The sequence below is a fragment of the Somniosus microcephalus genome, chromosome 1 (genome assembly GCF_052327205.1).
Source record: "Somniosus microcephalus isolate GS21.2 chromosome 1, FLI_Smic_1.0, whole genome shotgun sequence".
NCBI lineage: Eukaryota > Metazoa > Chordata > Chondrichthyes > Squaliformes > Somniosidae > Somniosus > Somniosus microcephalus.
Genome location: NC_140987.1, coordinates 394,278,949 through 394,293,880, shown reverse-complemented (window position 1 = coordinate 394,293,880; position 14,932 = coordinate 394,278,949). Strand labels below are relative to the sequence as shown.

Below are 14,932 nucleotides of genomic sequence, written 5' to 3'. Positions count from 1 at the left end.
GGAAAAGAGATGCCAGATGAAGGAAGCATTCCCTGTATGCATGAACTAGAATCAATTAACAATGATGCAATTAATCCTGAAATGCCAGCAAAATGACACAAAGCCCAATGAAGCTTAGAACTATTTACAATGCAGAGTAAGGAAGAGCAATAATAAATTGCCACATCTTTTGTAAGAGAATTGTTCTTTCCACCCCCATCTTATTTTTCATACTGTAACACTGAAAGTTGTACTGTGGGATTCACAAGGGAAGACCTGGTTTGCCACAGTTGTTCTTCCCCAGCTTTATAAAGTCTAATAATGGCGAGGATCTCGCACTGTTCACTCACTTATGTAACTGAGAATATCACACAAAAACGGTTGCAGTTTAGTTGTTCAGACTAATGAATCTTGGGACTGAACAACAGAATATTCTGCAAATGAACAAAATCAATGATAGCAGCTGTTACTTCCCCAACTTGCACCATGCCCTTCTTAAACATGGTTTGATGCCATAAATTCTTCTTTGTCTTTACCTTTGCTCCCAAGTGGACATTTTAGGGGCTGAAAATGTTTTTCCAACAACAAAATAAACTTGTTGGTTTGAGAGCCTCGCGTGTATGTGAAAGTTCTCTGCACACAAGGCAGCTTCACAATATAGATGTGCTGGTGCATGATATACAGATAAGGGGCAGACAAGACAGATTGTTATCTGAGTTTGAAAGAATTAAGATATGTTCAGTGTTGCTTAGATCAAGATGCTGCCATGGGTGCACAAAAAGAGAAATGGGTATGATGAAGGCTGGAGCTGAAGCTAATGGGATCAAGGGTTATATGCTAACATTCATTCATTCTGGTTGTGTTATGAAGAACGTAAGCATCCACTAATCCATGCTGCCCATGGTTCCCATGAAAAATGCACTTTGATTACCTTGTGTAAACAGATATTCTGAATGGGAGGGACAAGAATAGGGAAGGGTATTTGGCAGAATCACTGCTCCAGAGAGTGTTAAGTGACAAATCTCAGCAGACCATTACCCTATTAGAAAATTAGTTGCATATTTGTCTCTAAATTATGAGAATAGGGTTGTAGCATTATATAATCTCAACACAGAAGGAGCCCATTCTGCCCTGTCGTACCTGAGCCGGCTCTTTGAAAGAGCGGCTAATTTAGTCCCACACCCCAGCTTTTTCCCCATAACCCTGCAAATTAGTCCTCTTCAAGTGCACGTCCAATTGCCTTTTGAAAGTTACAATGGAATCTCTATTACACCATACTTTCAGGTAGTGCATTCCAGATCTTAAAAACTCTCTGTCTGAAGAAATTTCTCCTCATTTCCCCTCTCATTCTTTTGCCAATTATTTTAAATCTATGACCTCTGGTTACCGACCCACTTATCAGAGGAAATAACCTTCTCTGCTCTAAGGAGGACAATCCCATCATTGCCAATCTCTCCACATAACTGAACTCCCTCATCCCTGGTATCATCCTGGTAAACCTCCTCTGAACCCTCTCTAAGGCCTTGACATCCTTCCTAAAGTGTGGTGCCAGAATTTTTCACACAACTCCAGCTGAGGCCTAATCAGTGATTTGTAAAGGTTTACATAAGATTACATTACATAGGATATATGGCACAGAAGCAGGCCATTCGGCCCAACCAGTCCATGCCGGCGTTTATGCTCCACACAAGCCTCCTCCCATCTTTTCTCATCTAAATCTATCAACATAACCCTCTATTCTGTTTTCCCACATATGCTTGTCTAGCCTCCCCTTAAATGCATCTATACTATTCGCTTCAACCACTCCCTGTGGTTGCGAGTTCCACATTCTCACCACTCTTTGGGTAAAGCAGTTTCTTCTGAATTCCCTATTGGATTTCTTGGTGACTATCTTATATCGATGTCCTCTAGTTATGCTCTTTCCCACAAGTGGAAACATTCTCTCTATATCCACTCTATCACAATTTTTCACAATTTTAAAGACCTCTATTAGGTCACCCCTCAGCCGCCTTATTTCAAGAGGGGAGAAAAAAACCCAGCCTGTTCATCCTTTCCTGATACGTATACCCTCGCATTTCTGGTATCATCCTTGTAAATCTTCTCTGTACCCTCTCCAGTGCCTCTATATCCTTTTTATAATATGGCGACCAGAAATGTTCGCAGTACTCTTAAATGTGGTCTAACCAAGGTTCGATACAGATTTAGCATAACTTCCCTACTTTTCAATTCTATACCTCTAGAAATAAACTCTAGTGCTTGGTTTGCTTTTTTTATGGCCTTGCTAACCTGTGTCGCAGCTTTTAGTGATGTGTATTTGTACTAGATCCTTTTGCCCTTCTTTCCCACCTAGACTCACACCCTCCAAGTCATAAGTAACCTCCCTGTTCTTCCTACCAAAATGTACTACTTCACATTTATGTGTTGAACCTCATTTGCCAATTATATGCCCATTCTATAAGTTTATTAATGTCCTCCTGTAACTTGTTGCAGTCCTCCTCAGTATTGACTATCTTCCTTCCCCCCCCCCCCCCAAAAAATTTGGTGTCATCCGCAAATTTAGAAATTGTGTTTTTGATTCCTATGTCTAAATCGTTGATGTAAATTGTGAACAGCAGTGGTCCCAGCAGTGATCCTTGTGGAACACCACTACCCACTTTCTGCCACTGTGAATAGCTGCCCTTTACTCCTACCCTCTGCTTTCTGGCCTGAAGCCAGCCAGCAATCCATTCTGCTACTTGTCCCCTGACTCCGCATTCTCTGACCTTGTTCATCAGTCTATTATGGGGTACCTTATCAAAGGCCTTTTGAAGATCCAGATAAATTATATCTACTGCATTACCATTGTCTATTCTTCTCTGTTACCTCTTCAAAAAATTCAATAAGGTTGGTCAAGCAAGACTTTCCTTTTTGAAATCCATGTTGACTATTCATTATTATATTTTTGGTTTCTAGATGTTCTTCTATTTTCTCCTTTAGTAGGGATTCCATTATTTTTCCTACCAGCGTTGTTAAGCTGACTGGTATATAATTCCCTGGACATGTTCTATCCCCCTTCTTAAATATCGGTATTATGTTAGCTATCCACCAGTCCCCTGGCACTATACCTTTTTCTAATGAATTATTAAGTATGAGTAGTAATGCCCCTGCTCTCTCTTCCCTAGATTCTTTTAAAATGTGTGGATGCAATCCATCCGGACCAGGGGTTTTATCCTCTTGAGTTTGATTAATTTATTTAAAATGTCCCCTTTTTTAAATTTTAAATGCACTTATCTCATTACTAATCTCATCATCCAATGTCATGCCCAACTATTCTATCTCCCTGGTAAATAAGCAAAATAATTATTTAATATTTCTGCCATCTCTCTATCGTTACCTGTGGTATTATCCTGACTATCCCTTAATGGCCTTATTTCCGCCCTATTCCCATCCCAATCTTCCTTTTTTTATTGCTGTGCCAATAAAATATTTTACTATATTGTTTTATGTTCCTTGATAAAATAATTTCATAGGTCCTCTTTGCCTCACTAATTGTTTTTTTGCTTACTCTCCTAATCTTTTCGTATTCTCTCTCATCATGCACTCCCCTGCTGTCTTTTACTTAATGTATGCCTCTTTCCTCACCCTCAATTGTTCCCTTATGGCTTTATTCATCCATGGAGTCTCATTAGTGTTTAGTTTGTTCTTTCCTTTTAGCGGAATATATTGTTCCTGCACTCTATTGAACACCGTTTTAAATGTTTCCCATTGCTGTTCTACATCGTTGTTTGCTAGTATTGTTGCCCATTTTTTCCCCCAAGTTCTATTCTCAGCCCCTCAAAATCAGCTTTTCTCCAATCTATTAACCTGGTTTTCGTCATACTCAATTATCATCTTAAAGCGGATTATATTATGGTCACTATTGCCTATATGTTCCCCTACTTTTACTTCTTATCTGCTCTGTTTCATTCCCCATTACTAAATCCAAAAGCGAATCCTCCCTTGTTGGGCTTTTTACATATTGGGTTAAAAAGGAGTCTTGTACACATTGTAGGAACTCCATTCCGGTATCCCCTTTACCTGCCTCTTCTGTCCAATTAATATCGGGGTAGTTGAAATCCCCCATGATTATTATTCTATGTTTTTTACTCATTTCCCTAATTTGTCTGCATATTTCTTCCTCCACCTCCCTTCCACTATTTGGTGGTCTGTAGACTATGCCTATTAGTGTGATTGATCCTTTATTATCTTTTATCTCTACCCATATGGATTCTATTTTTGTCTTGCTGATATCTGCGTCACTTTTTTCTACTGCCGTTATGTTATCCCTAATAAGTACAGCTACTCCACCTCCCCTTTTTCCCTCCCTATCTTTTCTAAATATGTTAAACCCTGCAATGTTTAATTCCCAGTCCTGATTTTTCTGTAGCCATGTCTCGGTAATCCCTACTATATCTGGTTCCTCACAGATTGCCTCCAGCTCCCCTGTTTTATTATGGACACTGTGGGCATTGCTGTACAGACAGTTTAACTCATTTTTAATAGGATTTCCTCTCACTTTATGTTTAACCATCTTTTTAGACTCTTGTTCTATAACTCTATTTATTCCCTTGCCATGAATGTCCTCCCTTACTTTATTCTTTCCTATGCTGTCTTTCCTGTTTTGATTTTATTTAGGCTGGTTACAGTTCTTGTAGATCCCTCCCCCCATCTTACTAGTTTAAAGCCTTTGCCACTTCCCTATTTACCCTTGCCACTAGGACACGGGTCCCGCCCCAGTTCAGGTGGAGCCCGTCACATCGGTACAGCTCCTTCCTGTCCCAGAACTGGTGCCAGTGTCCCAGGAAAAGGAATTCCTCTTTCCCACACCAGCCCTTTAGCCGCATGTTAATTCTCTTGATCTATTTGCTTCTATGCCAATTTGCACGTGGCTTGGGCAATAATCCAGAGATTATTACCCTCGAGGTCCTGCTTTTTAATTTGGATCCTAACTCCTGATACTCTTTCAGCAGGACCTCCTCCCTGTTCCTACCTATGTCGTTTGTTCCAACATGGACCGCGACAACTAGATTTCCACTCTCCCTTTCCACGTTCCTCTCCAGCTGCCGTGAGATATCCCTTACCCTGGCACCAGATAGGTAACACACCCTTCGAGATTCTCGTTCTTGACTGCAGAGGATACTATCTGTCTCCCTAATTATAGAGTCCCCTATCACTACCACATTTCTATTCTGCTCTTCCTCCCCCCCCCCCCCCCCCCCCCTTTCTTGGACAGCTTTCTGAGCCACGGTGCCTTGGTCTGCATTATGGCTGTCCTCCCCGCAGTCTTTCTCCTTGTCCTCACAGGTAGCGCGTACATCGTACCTGTTGGACAGGACCAGTGTCTGCGGAACCTCCTTCTCAACCTCGCCTAAATCCCCGCTACCCGTCTCCCTAGCAGTCACACCCTCCCCTTCCTGAGCCTGTGCTTTCCTCTGGGGTGTGACTGTATTCTGGATAAAACTGTCCAGAAATTCCTCCCCCTCCCTTGTGTCGAAGTGTCTCCAACTCGCACTGCAGCTCAATGACTCTGAGCCGGAGAGATTCGAGATGGAGGCATCTCCTGCAGACGTGTTCGCTCAGGACAGTCTCGCTGTCCACAAACTCCCACATACTGCAGTCCAGACACACAACCTACCCTGCCATATCTTAGTCTAACCTTATTTTATTTATTTAATTAAAGTCTTTAATCAGCGATTATTTATAGTTATATTAATTAGTTTAACTAGTTAAGCTATAAATTAAATACTGTATGTTATAGTTTCCCGCTCCTAGTTTAAACCACTGTCCTAGGTTGGAGAGAAAAAAAACCTTAATACTTACCAACCAATCACCAGCCTGCTGTCCTGTGACATCACACCTTGTTTTTCTTGGAAATCGTGGAAGGTCCCGCCGCCACTGATACCGCCTCCAACTAGGTCCACGCTGTTCCGCCGCTCTCTGTTTTATATCCCGCCGCTGATACCCCCTCCAATTAGGTTTAGTATGACTTCCTTACTTTTATATTCAATGCCCCTATTTACAAAGCCAAATATCCCATACATTTTCTTCACTGCCTTATCAACTTGCCCTGCCATCTTCAAGGATTTGTGAATATGTACCCTCAGGTCCCTCTGCTCCTTCACCCCCTTCAAAATAGTACAATTTAGATTATACTGCCTCCACAATAAGGTTGTTTTACAGACATAAGATTGTGTAGGCAGAAGAGGTTGAAGTGAATGGTGCTTAAGTATGTGTGTAGGGTTTTGTTTGTGCTTTTGATTCTCCACGGAGATTATCCATAATCTATTATGGATATGCTGAGATCCTATGCTTGTTATATCAATTCTTTAGGTGGAATATAAAATCTGTAGTCATGTTAAATACATGTATTCTTATAAAGACTACTTTCTCTACAATTCTCCCCCCACCTTATGGCCTTCATAGCGAGAGGATTCGAGTACAGGAGCAAGGTTGCCTTGCTGCAGTTGTACAGGGCCTTGGTGAGACCACACCTTGAGTATTGTGTGCAGTTTTGGTCGCCTTATCTGAGGAAGGATGTTCTTGCCATGGAGAGAGTGCAGTGAAGATTCACCAGACTGATACCTGGGATGGCAGGAATGATGTATGAAGAGAGATTGTGTCGATTGGGCTTGTATTCGCTAGAGTTTAGAAGAATGAGAGGGGATCTCATTGAAACTTATAAAATTCTAACAGGACTACAGACTAGATACAGGAAGGATGTTCCCGATGGCTGGGGAGTCCAGAACCAGGGGTCACAGTCTAAGGATAAGGGGTAAGCCATTTAGGACTGAGATGAGGAGGAATTTCTTCACCCAGAGAGTGGTGAACCTGTGGAATTCTCTACCACAGAAGGCAGTTGAGGTCAATTCATTAAATATATTCAAGAAGGAGTTAGATATATTTCTTAAGGCTAAAGGGATCAAGGGCTATGGGGAGAAGGCAGGGACAGGGTACTGAATTTGGATGATCAGCCATGATCTCATTGAATGGCGGAGCAGGCTCGAGGGGCTGAATGGCCTACTCCTGTTTCTATCTTCTATGTTTCTATGTTATATATTAACAAATAGGAACTGATCTAAGGAATCTGTCATTTAAGGTATCAAAGAAATCTAAACTTCCAGGAATGTTTTTCATTTGTAGGCACTTTGATTAAATTACTTGCATTCCTATTTTGTGTAGTGGCCAGTTTCTGTTCGATGTTTCTCATCCGTCTGTAATTTACAAAGTGTATCTTAGCAACTGTGTCAGCTGTGGCTCAGTTGGTAGCACACTCGCCTTTGAGTCAGAAGGTTCTGGGTTCAAGTCCCGCTCCAGGGACTTGAGCACATAAACCCAGGCTGACACTCCAGTGCAGTCCTGAAGGAGTGCTGCACTGTTGGAGGTGCCATCTTTCGGATGAGATGTTAAACCCTGTCTGCTCTCTCAGGTGGACGTAAAAGATCCTGTGCCACTATTTCGAAAAAGAGCAGGGGAGTTATCCCTGGTGTCCTGGCCAATATTTATCCCTCAATCAACATAACAAAAACAGATTATCTGGTCATTATCACATTGCTGTTTGTGGGAGCTTGCTGTGTGCAAATTGGCTGCCGTGTATACCACATTACAACAGTTACAACACTTCAAAAGTACTTCATTGGCTGGGAAAAGCGCTATATAAATGCAAGTCTTTCTTTTTAGCAACCCACCATGATCTGGAAATCAATTAATCTTGGCCACAGTTTGTCTGCCTGTATTACTGTGCATTTGGGAGGTGTGTTCTTTATCTTGCCTCTGCAGCCTTGTAAATGTTAATTATGAGTATATCTGTAAGTAGTGCTGATCAGCATATGCTGGGTGACTCAGCCAGTCCAGAACACTGGAACTCTACAATGGCATGGCCTGGTTCTGAAGTACGGTACCTGTCCTTTAAATGTGAGGTTTCTTTTAATACTCTGAGCTTCATCTGCTAATATTTAAAATGCACTTATTTTTTCTTACTGGTACATATTTTATATTTTTTTCCTCTCTTGTACAGGGTATACAAACTATAACGGAGCAGGGATGAATGGTGCAAGTAAGATAATGGATTTTCTTGACGAACCAATTCCTGGTGTGGGGACATATGAAGATTTCAATACGATAGACTGGGTCCGTGAGAAATCCAGGGACAGAGATAGACACAGAGAGGTATGTTAATATGAGTACTTAAAGCCGCGTATGAAACACTTGAACAAAATGCACCTCATATAAACACTATCTCTTGTTGTACAACCACTTGATTCTGGCTATTTAAATTCATTTTATCTTATTTAAAAAGAATCCACTTTTTTCCCTTTTCACTCTTTAGGTTCTTCCCAGCCAGAAGGCAACATGCCTCCAGACCTCTGCCATTTCTTCTTCTTAGGCAGTTCCTCGGAACCAAGGATGACTTGCTTCCACATTAAAAATGAGTTCGCAGGTGACTGATTAGTCCAATGCGGGACCTACAGTCTCTGTCACAGGTGGGGCAGACGGTGGTTGAAGGGGCGGGTGGGTGGGGTGCTTGGGTTGACGTGCGCTCCTTGCGCTGCCTGCGCTTGGCTTCCGCTTGCTCCCGGCGAAGAGACTCGAGGTGGTCGGCGCCTTCCCGGATGCTTCTCCTCCACTTTGTGCGGTCTTGGGCCAGGGATTCCCAGGTGTCGGTGGGGATGTTACACTTTTTCAAGGAGGCTTTGAGGGTGTCCTTGAAGTGTTTCCTCTGCCCACCTGGGGCTCTCTTGCTGTGCCGGAGCTCCGAGTAGAGCGCTTGTTTTGGGAGTCTCTTATCGGGCATGCGGACAATGTGACCCGTCCATCAGAGCTGATCAAGCGTGGTCAAAGCTTCGATGCTGCGGATGTTAGCCTGAGCAAGAACGCTGACGGGCCTATCCTGCCAATGCATTTGCAGGATCTTACGGAGGCAGTGTTGGTGGTACCTCTCCAGTGCTTTGAGGTGCCTGCTGTACATGGTCCATGTCTCTGAGGCATACAGCAGGGCGGGTATCACTGCTGTTCTGTAGACCATGAGCTTAGTGCCGGGTTTGAGGTCCTGGTCTTCAAACACTCTTCCTCAGGCGACCGAAGGCTGCACTGGCACACTGAAGGCGGTGTTGGACTTCGTCGTCGACATCTGCCCTTGTTGACAGTAGGCTCCCGAGGTATGGAAAGTGGTCCACGTTGTCCAAGGCCTTGTCGTGGATTTTGATAATCGGGGGGCAGTACTGTGTGGCGGGGGCAGTTTGGTAGAGGACCTTTGTCTTATGGATGTTTAGTTTAAGGCCTATGCTCTCGTACGCTTCGGTGAAGGTGTTGACAATGGTTTGGAGTTCGACCTCCGAGTGAGCGCAGACGCAAGCATCGTCTGCATACTGTAATTCGACGACAGAGGATGAGACGACCTTGGATCTGGACTGGAGGCGACGGAGGTTCAACAGTTTCCCGTTTGTTCTGTAAATTAGCTCCACTCCTGCGGGGAGCTTACTGAGGGTGAGATGGAGCATTGCAGCAAGGAAGATTGAAAAGAGCGTTGGTGCGATGACATGGCCTTGCTTGACCCCGGTTCGTACGTGATTGGGTCTGTGGTAGAACCATTGGTCAGGACCATGGCTTGCATGTCGTCGTGAAGCAGGCGGAGGATGGTGACAAACTTTTGAGAGTAGCCGAATTTGAGGAGGACACTCCATAATCCCTCACAATTGACAGTGTCGAAGGCCTTTGTGAGATCAAAGAAGGCCATGTACAGCGGTTGGTGCTGTTCCCTGCATTTCTCTTGTAATTGACGTGTGGTGAAGATGTTCAGCAGATGTTCAGAAGTTCAGAAGGCAACATGCCTCCAGACCTCTCCCATTTAGTGCTGTGTAAACAGTCTCCAGAGGGTGTAGGTTGATATTCTGTTGATCATTTCCTAGTTATGAATTATGACATACTTAGCTTATAGGGATTGTAATGTAATGAGGGTGAAGTGTATTTGTTCCTATTCCAGTCCGAATTGTATGTAATGTGAATGTTAAGGAATTCAGGTATACAGAATGCAAAGTGTGAGCTATAATGATCGCATGACAAGCCCATATTAGTTCAGCAATTATTTTGTAATGCAACAATATTTTGCATTATAGATAACTTTGAGAATAATTTTTTCCCCTTCCCTCCTTTCTCTTCCCCCCACCCCCCCCACTTCTCTTTCTCCCCCCCCCCCCCCCCCAGCCATGCCGAAGATGCTGACTCCTGTTAGGATACAGTTCCACATGTCAAGAGATACCTTGCCAAAGTAGCCATTCATTCTGTGAACTTAGACAATGAGTACCAGCATAGGGGAATCAGAGCCAAGCCTGATGCTGTCCTTACCTAGCATTTAATTTCCCATAAGGGTCAATGGAGCAGGAACTCATTATTTCCCTTCAGTGCCTCAGGGCCGCTGAGGCCAGTGGTAGTGCTGCAATTGCCACTTGGCTACGATCAGCTAACCGGACTGGCTGGGGCTGAAACCTGGGAACTTTTTTTGTATGAATCAAATTACGTGCTACCTTTAACAACTGGCCATGAGGGGACCGCTAAAGAATTTTGCTTCAAAATGGAAATGAGATACAGGAAACTTTCTGGTATCCGGCACTGACTGGACCGAGCTGGTGCCATACCATCAAAACTGCCATAGAAACCAGCGCTAATGTGAAAACATACGGAGCTTTTGAGCTCCGTGTGACTCAACAAACCCTGTTGCTTAGCAACATCTTCAAAACAGTCGGCCGCAGCTTAAAAGCGTCTCTGTAGCTAAGCAACAGCTTCAGCTAGACCTTGCAGAGCCTGACTGGGGGGAAAAAAAAAAAGCAACGAGAAGTAAAAAAACTTAAAGGAAACGGCTCCTGAATTTTGCCGGTAGATAGAGCTTTCTGGACATTTAACCTCCGGTTAAACGAAAGTTTCCTGTACAGAGATAGTTTTGTGGCCTAGAAGCATCCTGCATGTGATCTACATTTGGAATACAATTCATCACTTGTATTGTATCTGAAAGTATAGTGTTTTCATACTCTTTATTGGTGCGAGTGGGGAATATCAATGCAGATGGCACTGGATGGTAGGCAATTGAATTGTGATTTGCAAAGTAGTGGTAATGTGATTTATGTTAGTGGCTGACTGAGAATATTATGGCTTCAAAATATTTTGTTTATGTCATAAAATCCCTTCCAGGTTTGGGTATTTATGTAAGGCTGTGATTTTGAGCTGATAACTCACCTGGATTTGTGTCTGAATATGTATGCCTCTTACCTTGTAAAATACAAGGTGCCTTTCCTCCTTGTTTTCTTTCAGGATAAATATTGTCCGTCAGGGAGCTTACTACACAAGTGAATGTCCCATTAGCAATGAGGAGGCAGGAGTGAGACACATTATCGTTCCAATGACCATTTGACATATCAAGTGGTGCAAAATAATCCATCTAGAGACGAAAGCTTCAGAAGTTACATTTGAGATCAAATATCCATGTAAAGCTAAACTGATAAGAATTCCCTGCCTAAACCTGTCCGCCTCGCTACCTCTCTTTCCTCCTTTAAGACGCTCCTTAAAACCTACCTCTTTATCCTTATGTGGATTGGTGTCAAATTTTTTTGTCCTAAAATACTCCTGTGCAGCGCCTTGGGATGTTTTACTATGTTAAAGGTGCTATATAAATACTTGTTATTGTTGTTGTTTCGGACATTGCATACTGCAGGGGTAGCCAACTGCCACCTTTATTTAGTGCCTGCCTATGCACTAAATCCTGATACAAGGGATGCTGAATAGCATATAAAGAACTCAGTCCCAATAAAGCAAGCAGACTTTCTTGCGTTTTGACCCATAAATAAATAAATTGTGTTATAAACCAATTAATGCTGTCCCAAGTGCGCTATACATGACAGAGACCTGCCATGTACACTCGGCGCGAGCAATAAACTAGTCTGGAGCCAGGAAAGGAACAAACTAGGAGCAATACTGATGTCACCATAAACCTAAGCCTTCAGTGTGTTACTGGCTTCAGGAGTGGTGGTCTAACACTATCTGAATTGTTTTTTGCTCCAGAAGCTTGTAATGCACTGAAGGCTTATGCTTGTGGTGGCGGCAGTATCACTCCCGTTATGCTCCTTTTACAAGACAAAGAACAGCTGCCAGTAACTGTGTGTGAGGTAGAGGCAAGGAGTGAGGGAATGAAAGATATGGAATGTGAGAGGTGGTCCATGTGAGTGTTGGAGAGAAGGAAGGAATGGTGGGGAAAAAGCTAGATGGAAAGAGGATGAATGAGAGTAAATCCAGTTTTCAAGTAAATATTTTTGGAAACAGAGCATGTAAAAAGTCATATTGAGGGGCTACATTTCAAAAATGTTTGCCTGGTGTACCTGTGCTAGTTGTTTGAGAAATTCTCTCAGTAACATACCATAATACTGTGTGTATATATATATATATATATATAAATATATATATAAAAATGATGGCTCTTTGTCAGATTTTTGAGCTTTGTAACTGTGGACACAACCAATCTATTGCATTTGCTGCACTTTATTTAGCAGTCATTTCTTTGAATTTCAACCCAGCAAGAAAAAAACAGTAGGCAGGGATACGGAATTTTCCCAGGTTAACAAAGAGGAAATTCCGATAATAGAACAAGTCAAGCAGGATAGTACAACAATTAAAATAGAAGGAAAGGAGATAGGAGACAAACTAGTATCTCAGAACCCCAGGTCCAGATGGATTGCACTCGCGGATGCTCAATAAAAACTAGGTAGGAGATAGCAGAGACACTAGTACCCAAATTCAATAGTGTTGGGACCACTGTTATTTACCATATACGTAACTGACTTGGACTCAGGAATTGGAGATATGTTGTTGAAATTTGCAGATTATATCAAATTGGAGGATATAGCTAATAATGTGGAAGGCTGCACCATATTGGAGGAAGACATAAACAAGCGTTCAGAGTAGATGGATAAACAGTAAATGAAATTCAATATAACAAAGTGGTTCATTTTGGTAGGAGGAATAAGGAGACCACTTATTCCTTGGAAGGTAAGAAACTAAATGTGGTAGAGGAGCAAAGATATACAGCTACGTTGCTAAAAGTAGCAAAAAAGTTGATACGGCCATAAATTGTGCAAATAAAGTACTGGGGTTCATTTTTAGAGGAATAGAATACAAAAACAGGGAGAAATGTTCCCTTTAATTTTTGGGGGCTGCGTGGTGCATTCAAAATACCGCACATGCACGGTTTTTCCTATTTAAAAGTCGGTGAGCTGGCTGCATGGGAGCTGCAGAACACTGCTCAGACGTGCATCTTAAAGGGAACATTGCCAGGGAGTTAATGTTAAATTTATATAGAAGCTTGGTTAGACCACACTTCGAGTACTATGCATAATTCTGGTCACCATACATCAAAAAGGATATTGAAGCACTAGAGAAAGTGCAGAAAATATTTCCAAGGATTCTACCAGAATTGAAAGGATGCTTCTGTCAGGAAAGACCTAGCAGATTGGGACTCCAGAGAAAAGAGGTGATCTGACAAAGGTCTTTAAAATTCTGAAGGGCTTCGATGGGGTGGATGTGGAGAAACTGTTTCCCTCTATGGGTGAGTCCAGAACAAGGTAGCATAACAGTACAGTAGCCACTAACCAAATGAATGAAAGAACTTAGGAGGAATTTCTTTACACCGAGCGTGGTGAGAATGTGGAACTTGTTGTCACATGAAATGGTTGAAAGAGATTGCATTCACATATTTATGGGGAGGCTTGATGTATACATGAGGGAGCAGGGAATAGAGGGATAATAGGACAGAATGGGAAGAGCAGGATGAGGTTTATGTGGAGTATAAGCAATGGGATAGACCAGTGGGGCAGAACAGCCTGATTCTGTGCTTAGATTATATGATACTGGGGAGGAGGGGTAAGAGAGGCAGCATTCAGTTGGACTTGTCCGAGGAGTCCAGAAATACTGCCAATAATTATGTTGATTGTACACACTTTAAAATAAATCCTCCTTGATTTATCCCAGTTTGTCCATTTTGCACACTGCTCCCTGAAAATTCTTTGTTCACAGGGGTACCTTGTAAATGTTTTTACCTGAAACCAGGAGGGTAAGTTCTAGGCCACAGAGCTAACTTTCTTGAGGTTTGCATACTAAAAGAATGTGACATGTATATAAAGTTTGCTGATGGTTACATTGTAAAAGACACAACTTGCAATTATATCGCATCACATGACGTCCTCAGGATATCCCAAAGTGCTTGACAACTACAAGCGTGGCAGTCAGTCGCACACACGCCGCACCCCCGCATACACTGGGTTAAGCAGAGTATGCCATTTTGTGCCTATCTTTGTCATCACTGACGTACAAAGTGAGAGTCTCCTCCCTCGCAAAGAGAGGTTAGAAAATCAGCCAGCTCGGACTGTTCAAGCACACCTCATTGTAGACCGAAGATTTGGAAGTAAGCAACTTGCTTCCGCTAAGCCAGAATGGCACATTGTACGAGGAGATCTGAAGAGGTGGAGTCAAATATAGTGTAACATTTACTAATAGTTATTCATTCCGATGAGTCACATTATTTGAAGACACCCGTTTCCAATGATCTTGCACCATTGGGGTTGATTGGTCCATTCTGGGAAAGACTCCCGTTGAACTTTGAATTGTTACGGCAATGGTTTACAATACTAGTTAGTTAGTTAGTAAATAAAGTGCTCTGCCCTATGAATTTTGTAAGTGTTTTAATTATTATGAGCAAAGTTCAAAACTTGGCCACATCCTTTTTCTTGGAATCTGGTAGTTAATTATTATGGATTCTACCTATTCCTGTAAGTAATGTTTTAAAGGATCACAGAGTGCAAAGTGTTACTGCTGAGAATATAATCGATAACTGAAGTCACAAAAGTAGATAAAACATTTTAATGTACTAACACAAGGATATCCAACCTGTGGCCAGTAG

General features: G+C 42.4%; 1 protein-coding gene across 4 annotated transcripts in view; it reads left to right on the top strand.

Annotated features, from left to right (window-relative positions):
• clcn5b (Cl-/H+ antiporter 5b) overlaps positions 1 to 14,932 on the top strand; it is a 185,494-nt gene that overhangs the window by 112,822 nt on the left and 57,740 nt on the right. For all 4 annotated transcript variants that reach the window (XM_085997573.1, XM_085997584.1, XM_085997594.1 and 1 more), the window contains one exon: positions 8,012 to 8,163. In XM_085997573.1, the coding sequence (XP_085853699.1) occupies positions 8,012 to 8,163 (152 nt within the window). The remainder of the gene's footprint in view (positions 1 to 8,011; positions 8,164 to 14,932) is intronic.